Here is a 17,139-nt window from a genome sequence, read left to right as displayed (position 1 = left end):
GAAACCTTTGCAGGTGTTTTGAGTTGATTAGCTGATTGGCATGTCACCATATTCTAATTTTTTGAGATAGTGAATTGGTGGGTTTTTGTTAAATGTGAGCCAAAATCATCACAATTAAAAGAACCAAAGACTTAAACTACTTCAGTCTGTGTGCATTGAATTTATTTAATACACGAGTTTCACAATTTGAGTTGAATTACTGAAATAAATGAACTTTTCCACGACATTCTAATTTATTGAGATGCACCTGTATTACTCATAATTACTTTTGTTAGGGCATGTGCAGATTTAAATAAATATTCTGTTACAGTGCATATTCTGAAAATGTGTTTACATGACCCAGAATTTCTTTTAATACAGTATGTCAGCTTTCTAATTCAGATTTTTATAAACTGGAATATTGGTTTAAACTGGTTATTGCAATCAGGTAAACTAATTTACATGATGCATAGAATAGAGAAACAGAATATGACCAAATTCCGATATTAATCAGAATTTTCATGTGTATGTAAATGTGTTGTGTGATTATGTCTTGTTGAGGATGGCCTTCACAATCATTGACTATTTTTATGCAATTTTACAATTAAGGCAGATATTTTTCCAATTAGGTCCATAGTCTGGTTAAGACTTTATTCTTAAAAAAGGTTTACAAGCTCCACAGCTTTTGGAATTTTCCTGTGCACAGGTAATAAACTTATTCAGAATATACTAAGACATGAACATTCTTTTGCTGCTATTCTCTTATGGAAATACTGGAAATTAATTATATAATATTGATTAAATCTATGAATTATTTACATAGTGGTTGGGCTTGTTGTACCGCCACAGATTTTGCAACAGTTTATTTTTATTTTGTGTTCACGTGTGTGATTGTGTTTGTCTTCAGGTACGGGCAGCGGCTCTCTGTCTCACGCTATTCTGCGGACCATTGCTCCCACCGGCCACCTGCACACAGTGGAGTTCCACGCTCAACGAGCCGAGAAGGCCATCGAGGAGTTCAAGGAGCACAAGGTGTCTCACCTGGTTACCGTCAGAAACCAGGATGTGTGCAAGGAGGGCTTTGGTGTCAGTGATGTAGCCGATGCGGTCTTTCTAGACATCCCCTCTCCATGGGAGGCTGTCACACATGCCAAGAGGGCTTTAAAACGCAAGGGTGAGAGCACATGGAGTGAAATAACTTGAATAAAATTGCCATATTAATGCTAAATGTCATAATCTCTGTTGCTATGACTGGACTAGTTGTTGTAAAATGTCTTCAAATAACAACTTTCAAATTCTAAATTTGGGACTGAATACCACTTGACATACGGCACTGATCTGTATGAATGCAAACCTTGACAGAAATGCACATAAATGTTAATTTGACTGATTTTAGATTACTAATATACACCCCCTTACAAAAAGTACTGTGGTGGTAACATGGTACAGTGATTGTTTTAGGTGGTAATACCATGTACAAAACCATAATATGAGGTTTGGATTGAGATTCACCTCAGTTGTGGATTCTTCTGTGAATCATTGACACAGGCCCATTATCCTCTATAATAACATCTTGGATTTGTGTCAAAATAATGTCACACCAATAACAATAAATCTTGAAGACTGTGGCTTGATTTCATCTAGTTTGAACCGCCTTCAAAGCTTGTTGTGAGGGAATTTCTCTGATCAGTCTGTTGGGTAGTTTTTATTTGGTCTCATTGAGTGAACATGTCAGAACTTGTCTTTTGGGAAGTGACCTGACCACACAAGTTGTTGCCATAGGAACTGCTACCCACTTTGCCCCACTGGACAGGCCTAGACTAGTCAGCAGCCCAGCAAGGGGTTAGGGATCTTTGTGAGCGAGTTATTTTCCTGCGTCCGTAGTATGTTGGAAGCGGCATTTGTCACCATTTTAAATCAACTTGTAGCTTTTTTTACAGTTAACTTAAAGGGGTAATTTACCACAAAATGAAAATTCTCTCATCATGTACTCACCCTCATGCCCTCCCAGATGTGTATGACTTTCTTCTGCTGAACACAAATGAAGATTTTTAGAAGAATATCTCAGCTCTGTAGGTCCATAGAATGCAAGTGAATGGGGTCCAAAACTTTGAAGCTCCAAAAAGCACAAAGGCAGCATAAAAGTCATAAGACTCCAGTGGTTTAACCCATATCTTCAGAAGCGATATGATAGGTGTGGGTTAGAAACAGATCAATATTTAATCCTTTTTTACTATCAATCTCCACTTTCACTTCCATTGAATCGTAGAAAACATTCCCTGTCTTGGGTCAGTTAGGATCACTACTTTATTTTAAGAATGTGAAATGTCAGAATAATAGTAGAGAGAATTATTTATTTCAGCTTTTATTTCTTTCATCACATTCTCAGTGGGTCAGAAGTTTACGTACAGTTTGTTAGTATTTGGTAGCATTGCCCTTAAATTGTTTAACTTGGGTCGAATGTTTTGGGTAGACTTCCAAAAGTTTCTCACAATAAGCTGTTGGAATTTTGGCCCATTCCTCCAGACAGAACTGGTGTAACTGAGTCAGGTTTGTAGGCCTCCTTGCTCGCATATGCTTTTTCAGTTCTGCCCACTAATGTTCTATCGGATTGAGGTCAGGGCTTTGTGATGGCCACTCCAATACTTGACTTTGTTGTCCTTAAGCCATTTAGCCACAACTTTGGAGGTATGCTTGGGGTCATTGTCCATTTGGGAGACCCATTTGCGACCAAACTTTAACTTCATGGCTGATGTCTTGAGATGTTGCTTCAACATATCCACATGATTTTCCTTCCTTATGATGTCATCTATTTTGTGAAGTGCACCAGTCCCTCCTGCAGCAAAGCACCCCAACAACATGATGCTGACTCCCCCCATGCTTCACGGTTGGTATGGTGTTCTTCGGCTTGCAAGCCTCACCCTTTTATCTCCAAACATAACGATGGTCATTATGGCCAAAAAGTTCCATTTTTGTTTCATTAGACCAGAGGAAATTTCTCCAAAAAGTAAGATCTTTTTCCCCATGTGCACTTGTAAACTGTAGTCTGGCTTTTTTATGGTGGTTTTGGAGCAGTGGCTTCTTCCTTGCTGAGCAGCCTTTCAGGTTATGTCGATATAGGAATCGTTTTACTGTGGATATAGTCTACCTGTTTCCTCCAGCATCTTCACAAGGTCCTTTGCTGTTGTTCTGGGATTGATTCGCATTTGTCGCTCCAAACTATGTTCATCTCTAGGATACAGAATGCGTCTTCTTACTGAGTGGTATGATGGCTGCATGGTCCTATGGTGTTTATACTTGTGTACTATTGTTTGTACAGATGAACGTGGTACCTTCAGGCATTTGGAAATTGCTCCCAAGGATGAACCAGACTTGTGGAGGTCCACAAATTTTGGTTGATTTCTTTTGATTTTCCGATAATGTCAAGCAAAGTGGTACTGAGTTTGAAGGTAGGCCTTAAAATACATCCACATGTACACCTCCAATTGACTCCAATTAGCCTATCAGAAGCTAATTGACTAATTGCCTAAAGGCTTGACATCATTTTCTGGAATTTTCCAAGCTGATTAAAGGCACAGTTACCTTGGTGAATGTAAACTTCTGACCCACTGGAATTGTGAAATAGTCAATTAAAAGTGAAACAATCTGTCTGTAAACAATTGTTGGAAAATGTACTTGTCATGCACAAAGAATATGTCCTAAACGACTTGCCAAAACTATAGTTTGCTAATATGAAATCTGTGAAATAGTTAAAAAATGAGTTTAAATGACTTCAACCTAAGTGTATGTAAACTTCTGACTTCAACTGTGTGTGTGTGTGTGTGTGTGTGTGTGTGTGTGTGTGTGTATATATATATATATATATATATATATATATATATATATATATATATATATATATATATATATACACACACACACACACACATATATATATATATATATATATACACACACACACACACTGGCGGCCAAAAGTTTGGAATAATGCACAGATTTTGTACAGGAAATTGGTACTTTTAATTCACCAAAGTGGCATTCAACTGATCATAAAGTATAGTCAGGACATTACTGATGTAAAAAAACAGCACCATCACTATTTGAAAAAAGTCATTTTTGATAAAATCTAGACAGGCCCCATTTCCAGCAGCCATCACTCCAACACCTTTTCTTGAGTAATCATGCTAAATTGCTAATTTGGTACTCACTTGCCATAATATTAAACACAGTTGAAAGCTATTTGGTTCATTAAATGAAGCTTAATATTGTCTTTGTGTTTGTTTTTGAGTTGCCACAGTATGCAATAGACTGGCATGTCTTAAGGTCAATATTAGGTCAAAAATGGCAAAAAAGAAACCGCTTTCTCAAGAAACTCGTCAGTCAATCATTGTTTTGAGGAATGAAGGCAATGAAATTGCCAAAAAAAAAAAAAAAAAAAATTCTGAAGATTTCATACAAAGGTGTACACTACAGTCTTCAAATACAAAGGACAACTGGCTCTAACAAGGACAGAAAGAGATGTGGAAGGCCAGATGTACAACTAAACAAGAGGATAAGTACATCAGAGTCTCTAGTTTGAGAAATAGATGCCTCACATGTCCTCAGCTGACAGCTTCATTGAATTCTACTCGCTCAACACCAGTTTCATGCACATCAGTAAAGAGAATACTCAGGGGTGCAGGCCTTACGGGAAGAATTGCAAAGAAAAAGCCACTTTTCAAACAGAAAAACAAAAAGAAAAGATTAGAGTGGGCAAAGAAACAGACATTGGACAACAGATAATTGGAAAAGAGTGTTATGGATCTTAACCCCATTGAGCTTTTGTGGGATCAGTTAGACTGTAAGATGCATGAGAAGCACCCGAAAAGACAGCCACATCTATGGCAAGTGCTACAGGAAGTGTGGGGTGAAATGTCACCTGAGTATCTGGACAAACTGACAGCTGGAATGTCAAGGATCTGCAAAGCTGTCATTGCTGCATGTGGAGGATTTTTTTGATGAGAACTCTTTGAAGTAGTTTAAGAAGTTCTGAACATTTTTTTCAAATTGTAATAGAAAATGTTCACGTTATTAATGTCCTGACTGTATATTATGATCAACTGAATGCCACTTTGATGAATAAAAGTACCAATTTCTTTCCATAAGTTCAAAATCTGTACATTATTCCAAACTTTTGGCCGCCTGTGTGTGTGTGTGTGTATATATATATATATATATATATATATATATATATAAAATATGCTTAATTGTCCTGGAAATAATGTTACAATGCCAAAAATCTTAATTGTCCTAAATGTAGGTGGTGGTGTTCACTTTTTTTATGAAATATCATTTATAACATATTTTTTAAATTGATTTGAGGTTAAAAATTACCAGGACATTTTTTTGACTGGATCATTTAATTTAGGTGTAAATGCATGTAAAGATCTGCCATATCTGAATGGGTTATAAGATGAGAGAGGATCGCTGTCGCTTGTGCGAGTGGAATTTCTGTAGCGCCTCACCCACTCTTGGAGACTTGTACTGATTTGTAATATACACACATGCAAGAAGGTTTTGCTGTAGAGTAATGATGCCCATAAAGGGGCAGGCTGTGAGACAGTGAGCAAGTCTCTGTAAAGCTCCAAGACACATTAGTCTGTTTGCCTCTTTCAGTGCCTCTGGAAAAATTAAAAGTCTTGAGGGCTACTTATTAGGGAGTTTCCAGTGCACTAAACCTATGCACATATCTGGCCATTAAAGCTTTGAACAACTAAACACAAATGTCCTTGAGCACTAAGATCCTTCTCAAAACATTGATTTTGCAGCTCTAGAACTTGACTCTACCATGATTAAACAATCACAATGGCTTTTGAAGTTTTGATTTTTTTATCCTTTCTCTCCCTCTGCGAATCCCTGCTATTGGCACGGTTCTTTTCCTTCCCAGGCCCTTGTTGCCAGGAGACCTGTTGAGCCTGGATGCCAGGAGACCTGAGGACTCTCTTTATGACTGTGTTTTCATGGGAATGCCTTATTTGTCAATGGAATGACAGCATAAACTTCAGCCTTCTCTCTGTGTCTTGTCTCTCTTGCATTCTATTTCTGTTCTTTAGACCCAGTCTTTATTCATACATAACTATAGCTCTGTTCTAAAACCTAGAGAGCTGCTTTCATAGAGAGCATCTTAATACATCATAGATGCGCTTCCGACATTAAGGCCATTCCAAACACATTTTGGCCAAATTCGAACTATACTCCTAAGATACCTTCTTTTGTCCAAATACTTAGACAACATTGCATGTATCTTTTGCAGAAAAGTTAATGCTACAATGCATTGCGAGGAGGAAACATCAATAAAAGATAGTTTAATCTAATTAAAAATGGACGTCAAAACTAGTGTGCGCTGTGCATTTTTAAGGCCAAACCATTCTCTACGCATGAATCTGAATGCAGACACTTCTAGCTACGCAAGCTCGAATTCATGTTGTGTTCCAAAATGTCAGACACAATGTGTCAGACAAATATTTTTTCATAACACAACGCAAGTACGCATTGCATTCTCAGCATTGCCGCAAGGGGTACCATAGCAGATATTAGTGCAAACCGTCCTCTTCTGAGCTGGTGTTTTCTCTTACAAGCCAACTACAGACATAACAGAGCAACAGTTAGATGAGAATATTGCTGAGCAAGTAAGTTAAAGTCAATATATTTATAGCAACTTACCTGAATAATAACATATCCAGTTTAATGGTACAGACTTTGAGTACTGAGGTTTGTTACCACCACACTAATGCAAGAACGCGCGATAAGCATGTTCAACCAGACCACACGTAGGGCAATGCATTGGCCAAGCGCTTCCATCTGCGTACATGTACTTGCATGACATATGTTTCTGGCCTTATGGGCATAGCTTTGTCAGTTTGTAATATGCTAACACCACACTCGGTTGAAGTCAGTTGTGAGTTGATTCTCCCATGCCCATGGCCTTGTAAGTGTTACTTACAGTTGTGCTCAAAAGTTTGGATACCCTGGCAGAAATTGTGAAATTTTGGCATTGATTTTGAAAATATGACTGATCATGCAAAAAACGGTCTTTTATTTAAGGATAGTGATCATTTGAAGCCATTTATTATCACATAGTTGTTTGACTCCTTTTTAAATCATAATGATAACAGAAATCACCCAAATGACCCTGATCAAAAGTTTACATACCCTTGAATGTTTGGCCTTGTTACAGACACACAAGATGACACACACAGGTTTAAATGGCAATTAAAGGTTAATTTCCCACACCTGTGGCTTTTTAAATTGCATTTAGTGTCTGTGTATAAATAGTCAATGAGTTTGTTAGCTCTCACGTGGATGCACTGAGCAGGCTAGATACTGAGCCATGTGGAGCAGAAAAGAAATGTCAAAAGACCTGCTAACAAGGTAATGGATCTTTATAAAGATGGAAAAGGATATAAAAAGATATCCAAATCCTTGAAAATGCCAGTCAGTACTGTTCAATCACTTATTAAGAAGTCGAAAATTCGGGGATCTCTTGATACCAAGCCAAGGTCAGGTAGACCAAGAAAGATTTCAGCCACAACTGCCAGAAGAATTGTTCAGGATACAAAGAAAAACCCACAGGTAACCTCAGGAGAAATACAGGCTGCTCTGGAAAAAGACGGTGTGGTTGTTTTAAGGAGCACAATATGACGATACTTGAACAAAAATGAGCTGCATGGTCGAGTTTCCAGAAAGAAGCCTTTACTGCACCAATGCCACAAAAAAGCCCGGTTACAATATGCCCGACAATGCCTTGACACGCCTCACAGCTTCTGGCACACTGTAATTTGGAGTGACGAGACCAAAATAGAGCTTTATGGTCACAACCATAAGCGCTATGTTTGGAGAGGGGTCAACAAGGCCTATAGTGAAAAGAATACCATCCCCACCGTGAAGCATGTGCGGTGGCTCACTGATGTTTTGGGGGTGTGTGAGCTCAAAAGGCATGGGGAATCTTATGAAAATTGATGGCAAGATGAATGCAGTTATCAGAAAATACTGGCAGACAATTTGCATTCTTCTGCACGAAAGCTGCGCATGGGACGCTCTTGGACTTTCCAGCATGACAATGACCCTAAGCACAAGGCTAAGATGACCCTCCAGTGGTTACAGCAGAAAAAGGTGAAGGTTCTGGAGTGGCCATCACAGTCTCCTGAGCTTAATATCATCGAGCCACTCTGGGGAGATCTCAAACATGCGGTTCATGCAAGACGACCAAAGACTTTGCATGACCTGGAGGCATTTTGCCAAGACGAATGGGCAGCTATACCACCTGCAAGAATTTGGGGCCTCATAGACAACTATTACAAAAGACTGCACGCTGTCATTGATGCTAAAGGGGGCAATACACAGTATCAAGAACTAAGGGTATGCAGACTTTTGAACAGGGGTCATTTCATTTTTTTCTTTGTTGCCATGTTTTGTTTTATGATTGTGCCATTCTGTTATAACCTACAGTTGAATATGAATCCCATAAGAAATAAAAAAAAAAAAAATGTGTTTTGCCTGCTCACTCATGTTTTCTTTAAAAATGGTACATATATTACCAATTCTCCAAGGGTGTGCAAACTTTTGAGCACAACTATATGAGCTTCCATTTCAGTTAGGATGCTGCCTTCGAAGGCAAGGTATCTTTACACTGGGTGCGTAGGTCATGAAGTGCTGTGTCCCTGAAGCCGCAGTAAGAGGAGAGATGAGGAGCTCAGCTTTTTTTAACCATGCAGGTTATAAAACCCTGCTTGGAGCAGGATTACTGTAGCACCACATTTGCAGGGTTAATCCTGCATTGCGGTGCCAAAGCTATACAGTGTGAAAGGATGCGGTGTTACATTGTTTCAGAAAGTTGTTTAGCAACACACAATCATATAAAGCCTCAGTAATTACCTAATTTAATATTCCTGCACTTTGTACAGTCACTGAAACATTCAAGCGCTGTTTTCGTTCTCCGTCTGAGGGAAATTGAAAAGTGTTGAATGATGATGGCAAATGCGATAACTGGTGTGATGAAGAGATAGTCTGTGTTTTCGTGGCATAGGTGACATTTCCTCAGAAGAGCAGTTCCACTGACAGGTTGCATGACCTTCGCAAGCTGTATTCATCCAATCATTGCAATTAATAACGTTAACCCGGGGTTTATGAATGTACAGTGTGAAACATCGGAACATGAATAACCAGGATTAAGTATTAACCCAGGATAAAGTATGAACAGTGTGAAACATAACACAGGATAACCCAGAATTCTGTTTTCCCAGGGTTTAGAGTGACCTGGGATTACCGTTTCAAGTAAGAAAACTCTAATAAAAGCTTTTATAACTCAATATAAAATACTGTACAGAACTACTCACTGACTTAAAAAAAAGACGTTGTTATGCAAGTTTACCATGCAGTTAAAAGCATGCAGCACTTTCCTCATGTATATTAGATTTCATGATGGTTAAGTTAATAATAGATTTCAGTTACCCACTCTCGATAAACATCTTATTATTTACGTCTGTTATCCCTGGAAAAATACAATGTAGTAGTAATCCAGAAATCACTTTATTTTCTGTAGTCACATAGTACAGATGCAATGAAAACTCGAGGCGCGACTCTCATTGAAGTCACGCAGAAGCTCTGCTCACCCCTCGCACACACATAATATATGAAATAAGCAATACTCTTTGGAATCTTTGTTGGTTTTATGTTATTTCTGTTAAGGGAATTTTAAAATTAGCGCAATCCTCTGAAGAGCAGGCTTGCAAATACAAGTTTGTATACTCTTGGCCGCTGCCCACTCTTTGTGTTTACTTTTCTTTGTCCATAATATGTGTTTGACCAATCACAGGTTGCAGCACCTCCCACAGTCCTTCTTCTCCCAAAAAGTATCTACTCTAGAGTAGGAGCTAAAAAGTTCCTATAAAGTCCCTCTAAACGACTGTTTCTCTTGTTCGAAAATGACGTAAAGTAATAGTTCCGAGTAAAAGTACATAAAATGGGAAAGAGCCTCTTGAGTACCTGCATCACAGAGTGTATATACCTATAATGAGTGACATGTTCAGGGTGATGGATGATGGGGTCATGCTGAGTTAAGTGGATCTGACTGGATTGAATCTAAAGACAAATCCAGAGAGTAAACCACACCCATAAGTTTCGCAACCTAAATATACTTCTCTCCTCACAGCACCCTGCTGTCTATCTTCTTACTCTGATCTGATGTGGCTATTCTTGTGCATGCTAGCAATACCACCTTTAGGCCAAATTCCCCCCATTCATGTTAGTGGAGGAACTGGCAAAGGAGTGGAGGAGAAATCACTGTTTCAAACTCTTAACCACCTGTTAATTTGAGACCATTTGATAGTAAGACAAGAATGTGCAAACATGAGGATGTTGACTGCTCTCTGGCACTTTTTGCACTTCAAATTTCCAGTAATCCCATTGAAGAATCATGTTTTTCATTAGGGCTTTTCACACTTTAAATTTTTAACTTAAGGTCATCCTTAACTAGGATTGCAAAGGGGCAGAACATTTCTGGTAAATTTCCAGAAACTTTCCATGGGAAGTTAAGCTGGGGATTTTTGGAAATATTGGAAAAGACTTTGGGCACTTGGCTATATGCTGCTGCATCTTTGTGGCATTCTTAACATAGGTCTTTGCTCAGTATTTGCAAATGTACACAGCCTTTCCTTCTACATTGGATGAGGTGAAATGTAGCCACACATCATATGGCGCACGTGGCATTGTTCTGTAGAATAAGATTAGGAAAAAGCTTGTAAAAAACACTGATGCAATGCCATGCACAGATATATAAATAGTTAGCTAAACAATTGGAATATTCTGGAATGGTAAAAATATTTTTGCTGGACAAATGAATAGAAATAGGCTAGATGAATAGGTGAACACTCCTCAATCAGCTTGCTAAATCAAACTATAACCTGCGTTCTTGTATGGTAACAGAAAACTGGCTAGCGGAAGGCAGAAGAAACAGCATCACAGTGGAGCTAGCTAGTACCATTATAGCTAGCCTCTTAAATTGTCAATGAAATGGTGTTAGCTAGCTTACATTTAGCACATCTGATTTACTGGCTAGCTAGCTACTGTATAAACACATTTTGATTTAGTATTTGCTAGTTAAATTTAATACCATAGATCAAATATATTTACCCTAGTAATATCATCAAAACTTACTTGACTGGATGTAGTCCTTGGGCTCAAATGCAGTAGTGTGGCTTCAATAGTCCTGTTGTAGTAAGTAGCCTGCAGTTAGTAGTGTGCTATGTGCATGTGACTGAGGAATGCGCAGGGTAGAATTTGCATTAAATCTGGTTGTTTTAACCAAGATTATGCTGCTAGATGTTTTTTTTTTTTCAATTACATTTAAGTTCCCTGTTATAGGCTATCTTGCAATTTTGCAAATTTCCAGTTTATTCCCTTTAATTCCCAAATATTCCCGTTAATTCCCATGGAAAGTTTCCAACTTTGAAAATTCCTGGAATTTTGCAACCCTATCCTTAACCCTGGGTAAATGAAATCCTGAGTTATCTTGTTTCATGTTTCACACTGTACATTTGTAAACCCTGGGTTAATGTTCTAATGTTTTTGCGGCATCAACAACAATAATTGAATGAATAAATCTTTCAATGGACACTCAACCTGTCAATGGAGCTGCTCTTTGTGGAAATGTCAGCAAGCAAATCAGCTCTGTTTGTATTTCGTCTTACATTTACATTTATTCATTTGGCAGACGCTTTTTATTCAAAGCGACTTACAAAAGAGGAAAACATAAGCGAATCATCTTAGGAGACAGTGGTATGAAAAGTGCATAATAGTATTCAAAACAGAATAAAGTGCAACAGGATTTGTTTTAATTATTTTTAATTTAATTTTTTTTATGACTGGATAAGTGCTCATGGAAAAGATGTGTTTTTAGTTGTTTTTTGAAGACAGAGAGTGAGTCTGCTTCACGGATGGAGTTGGGAAGGTCGTTCCACCAAAGTGGTATGATGAAGCTGAAAGTCCAGGAAAGTGTTTTGGTGCCTCTTAGTGTTGGTACAAGGCGACGTTCCTTAGCCGACCGCAGGCTTCTAGTGGGCGCGTAGCTCTGCATAAATGATTTTAGGTATGCTGGAGCAGACCAGAAGATGTATCTTCTGATACATACCACGAAATACACTCAAAAGGATTGGAATACTGTCTCTTCATGAAGCCTGTTTTCGCATTTGACATCACTGTTCGACATTTTACTGTTTTCCCTGAGAATGAGAACATAAACAGCACATGAATATTAAATGAGATAGTACTGAGTATAAGTACTGAGGCATTATTTGATTGGTGATGTGTTGCTTAACAACTTTCCGTAACATTCTAACGCCGCGTTTCACACTGTACCTTTGGCACAGCAATGCAGGGTAAACCCCACAAATGTGGTGTTAACCCTGCTCCGGAGCAGGTTTTTTATAATCCCGGGTTAAAAGCAATGCTTAACCCCCTTTCAGTCAAAAAGTGTGAAACAATGCTTTAAAAACTGGGTTTAAAAAGACTATAACCTGGGGTTAATCACAGTGTGAAAAGCCCTATAGTCGATTTAATTGCTCTGGAGTGTGACTCTAATCTCTAATGAACTAGAATCATATTAACAGTTTGTAGCAGCTAATACATGACTTTAAAGGTCAAGGGCACATGTGGTAATTTTCTCAGAAACTGAAAATGCTCATGCATTTGTTAAAAGTGTTCCTTTTTCAAGGTAGCCTCAATTTTAAAGTTTCAATTGATGTCAGCTACAATAGAGCGCAACAGCAGGGTGCCAGAACTAAAAATCCCTTTCATGTTCTCCCTGGAGAAATTGATTGCTAACCTTAATGTTTACACCATTCAAGACAGACAATGAGCCCTGAGGTTAAGCAATGATGCATGTCTATATAAGCTGCTTTTATTTTTATCATATTTAATGGCCAAATTCCTGGTAAAGAACTAGACTACACCATAACCAAGGACCCTTCTTGTAAACTTATCCTCTTGATATTTTGTCATTCTAAATGTATACAAACAGTAGCCGTAGTGACAGTTCAACAGGAAGATACATGGAAACTGTTGATGAAATCTGAGAGCATCTCTTGAAAACTTAATACGGTTATAAATAGGGCTTAAGTTTTAGTTTTACTCAGGGATTCCACTCAGTCCATAAAACTGTACAAAACTCTATCGCAGTTAGCTTTTATTTTTATTTTATTTATTTTTTGTAGTTGAGACAGGATGATACAAGTGTGCAGTATGCTTGCATTATGATATTAGCTTATCTCTTTGCTTTGCTTTTTCTCTCTCTGTTATTAGGAGGACGTCTATGTTCCTTCTCACCATGTATAGAGCAGGTTCAGAGGACTTGTGAGGCATTATTGGACCATGGCTTTGAGGAGATCTGCACTCTGGAGGTTCTGCTGCGGGTGCATGACATTCGTGCTGTCACTATGCCCATACCAGACTTTGGACCAGAGGAGGGATCTACTGACATCACCCAAATGGCTTCTAATCTTGGTCAAGAGGAAGTCCCAAATGCTGGGAACGCCTCTGTGATCTGCCGGACTGCCACACCCCCAAGAGAAATGGCAGGACACACGGGTTACCTTACCTTTGCTACCAAACCACGTGACTAGAAGCAAAATTGAGGCTAAAGCAGACTGCTCAAATTGGAATTTGAGTAGATTTGAGTACTGCAGGCTTGACCTTTCTTGAATATGAGGACTTCACCAGTCCTCACCATTTAAACTATTGTGTTTAGCTTAATTAAATCTAAGATATAAAAAATCTGTTACCAGCTTGACTGGTATTAACTGGTAACATCTTAATTGGTCATGCCATTCAAAACCTCTGAGTAGTGATATTTGATGTTCAGTTTCCTCATTTGTTTGGTGTGTATATATATATATATATATATATATATATATATATATATATATATATATATATATAATAAAGGGAATCTTTTTTTTTTTACTGCAATAAATAAATCAGAGGGAAATTTTTTATTTTCTTGTTTTTCCGAGATGTTAATTAGGGATTTGCAAAACTACAGAATATGAAAATCGACTAGTCTTATGGGTTAACTGACTGACTTGTCAACCACTCAGTCTTAGGGAAGCCCTGTATAACTGTGCTTTGGATTCACCTGCCCCAGTTGGATGCATATCTTAGGGAACATTCACTTTAGACACGTTCTTGCATTCAAAAGCATCTAGATGGAACATAGAATGTAACAAAGCAGAGGCCTCGCCCACACTAATCCGTTTAAGTTTAAAACCTCCATTTTCAGTTTCCCAACGTCATCATTTTGCAAATTATGCGGGTATGGAGAGCATTATCGAAAGTCTTGTTTTTGGTGGAGAAAAATACCATTCTAGTGTAGATGAGAGGTGTAAATGTAGCAAAATCAATGCGTTTTTAAACAAAAAGGGATTGGCGTGGACGTGGCCAAAATATTTGACTATTTTTAACTTGATGAGTCAACTTAAAAACGTAACACTTGTGGCGACATGCTCAAAAAAATTAGAACAAATAGTGATGACACTTGAATTTGTATGGCTGTAGTGACAGCAATTTTCCGAGAGGGTTTTCTGAATCTTTGATATATGAAACACGAGATATGTGTTGAGAATGGGAATGGGAGAATGGTCTTAACCTCAGAAGACATTTTGTAAAGATTTGTTTGTTTAATTGTAAGTTCATTGACGTGATGTACAAGCTATCAGCAGTGTCTTGCCACGAGTGGTCTGCATTCAAGGCTGTTATGGGCTGTTCTGTGTTTGTTACGTTCTTGTATGTGGAATGTGAGATATCAAAGAAGAGAACTAGATGTGCCAATATCTGATAAATGTATCTGCAACCAAAGGCTTTGTTACTCTTCTATACCCCCACCTCACTTTAATAACCCATCATTCCATAAAAGGTAGCATTCTCTCAACACTCTGATACACTCATCTCTATTGTGTTGTATATTTTAAACCTTTGTCCTCTATTTTGGGAAACAACGTAGAGATATCATACAGTAGCTATGTTCAAAAGGAATACTAGCTAACTACTGGCTGAATACTCTGCAGTACATAATGTATACTACCTACTATTTTTTTTTTTATTAGTATGTGAAAATGAGCACATTATGCAACAAACGCTTTAAACGGTAGTATGCACAGCTGATATTGTTTTATTGAAATATAGCTTTTCCATGCATACTGAAAATGTGCATACTGTACATAGTTTACATACTTTGTACACCAGCACTAGTATGGTAGTATGCATTTAAAAACAGTTGTAGTCCACACTCTTGCTGTTTGAAAAGGACTGTGGATTATGAAATGCTTGAACACTTATGGGAAGATCTGCATGCCTACTGTGAGTTTATATATTGCATCCATATGTGAGGGTGGGGACTGGGGAGTTGATGTAACACTAGGATTGGTGTGTGTTATATTTAAACCATCTGTTTCCTATTAAAATAACAGTATACAGTGAAGAATGAGAAAATGGAGTTTGATGTCCCCCTCAGGCCTAAAGCAGAGCACAGGTCCCTGCAATAGCAGCTCAAACCTCTTTAAATCCTCACACTTTAATCTGCTTCTCAGCAAGACTTGAGGTTCATATTCCACTGTGACAGTTCTCTGAGATAAACAGGGTTCACATTGTGAAATATCAGTGAATTCAATTTTTTTTTTTTTTTTTTTTTTTTAGGCCTGGAAAATTCATGGGAATTAGTCAGATCTTTAGTAATGTAATATTCTACAGTAAATATACATTTATGATCAGCCTTGAAATAGTTAATTGGCTAGAATTGCAATCTCTCAAAAATGAATAATTAAATGATCCAGAAATCATGAACAACTGGAAAAGTCAGGGAAATTCACATTAAAGTACTTTCTACATTAAATAAGTTGGTTTAAGCGTGAGCTTGAAATTGAGTAAATTCTACATTTGTACTCAATTCAAGCTCTAGTTGCTCTACCTTAAGTAAACAATATTTATGATTGTTTATCTTTACAATATGTTATCATGTATTATCCTAAAGTACAAAACCTTGTCATATTTATTTGCTAATTTGAGTAAATGGAGTAAAAAGTAAAATTAGTATTCAGAATTAAATTTGTCCAGTTGTATGATCTTTGATTCTTAGCTGGTTCTTAGGCCACATCCACACTTCATTTGAAAACGCAAATACAGTATTTCTCTGTGTTTACGCCTCTCATCCACACTGAAATTGTGTTTTCCTCTACAAACTTTCAAAAACGCTCTCCATAACTGCATACTCTGGAAAATAATGTTCTGAAAACTGAATTTAAAAACTTAAACGGATTAGTATAGACGTGGCCTTATTTGTTTCATTTATGGGTTTAAAATTAGGATAGAAATTCCATTTGCAATTCTGTACTTTCCTTTGGGAATTTCTGACAAGGGATTTAAGATATTATCAAAAAGCAGGGCTTTATGAGACAAAATCCCATTTGTGTTAAGTCCACCAGTGATTTAACTGTAAGATATGTGTGCACTTATATAGATGTGTAAATGTACCTTTGCCTTCCGACGGATGAAAAAGTATCAAGCAAGTAAATAATGAGCAGTTACTGTAGGAGGTGGAGCATTGGAGAGTGTCCATCTGTAGAGCAAATGGATACTGCTCCAATAACTGCTGTTAATGCCTGTACTTTTAAACACAGTGACCGTCATCTATTCTTGATCCACAGTGCTGTAAGCTATAAATATGCAGACACCCTTTATTGTGTTGAGTAATGCTGATGAGAGGAATAAAGGATAGAGTTGAGTTGTACACCGCTGGTAGTGTGTTCTCTTAAAAAGGCACCACACCAAGAAAAACAACTTGGGCACATAGAAGGCTTGTGATGGTGATACATTCATTGTTAAAGTGCTTACAAAAACTCAGTTTAGCTGTTAGGACTGCCTTGCTACACTGACACTTAAGTAACCAGTTTGCACTACACCTGGACTGATAGAATCAGGGGGCTAGTTATTTTAAACTCCCACAATGAGAGCAATTTCACATGTGCATGAATATTTATGGTAACATATGGGAATTTCTTGGCTATGCTAAGTTAGATATATCTGACTGAATCTGCCTTTTGGGACATCCTCAGTTGGAAAACTGATTCGTAAATA

At 37.8% G+C, this 17,139-nt stretch overlaps 1 protein-coding gene across 3 annotated transcripts in view; it reads left to right on the top strand.

Annotated features, from left to right (window-relative positions):
• Positions 1 to 16,792, top strand: part of LOC127412104 (tRNA (adenine(58)-N(1))-methyltransferase catalytic subunit TRMT61A-like) — a 31,108-nt gene extending 14,316 nt beyond the window's left edge. For all 3 annotated transcript variants that reach the window (XM_051648186.1, XM_051648185.1, XM_051648187.1), the window contains exons 3-4: positions 887 to 1,153; positions 13,315 to 16,792. In XM_051648186.1, the coding sequence (XP_051504146.1) occupies positions 887 to 1,153; positions 13,315 to 13,634 (587 nt within the window). In that variant the 3' untranslated portion in view covers positions 13,635 to 16,792. The remainder of the gene's footprint in view (positions 1 to 886; positions 1,154 to 13,314) is intronic.
• Positions 16,793 to 17,139: the final 347 nt, after the last annotated feature.

The sequence above is a fragment of the Myxocyprinus asiaticus genome, chromosome 21, assembly GCF_019703515.2.
Source record: "Myxocyprinus asiaticus isolate MX2 ecotype Aquarium Trade chromosome 21, UBuf_Myxa_2, whole genome shotgun sequence".
Taxonomy (NCBI): Eukaryota; Metazoa; Chordata; class Actinopteri; order Cypriniformes; family Catostomidae; genus Myxocyprinus; species Myxocyprinus asiaticus.
This window is presented reverse-complemented; position numbering and strand designations above follow the sequence as displayed.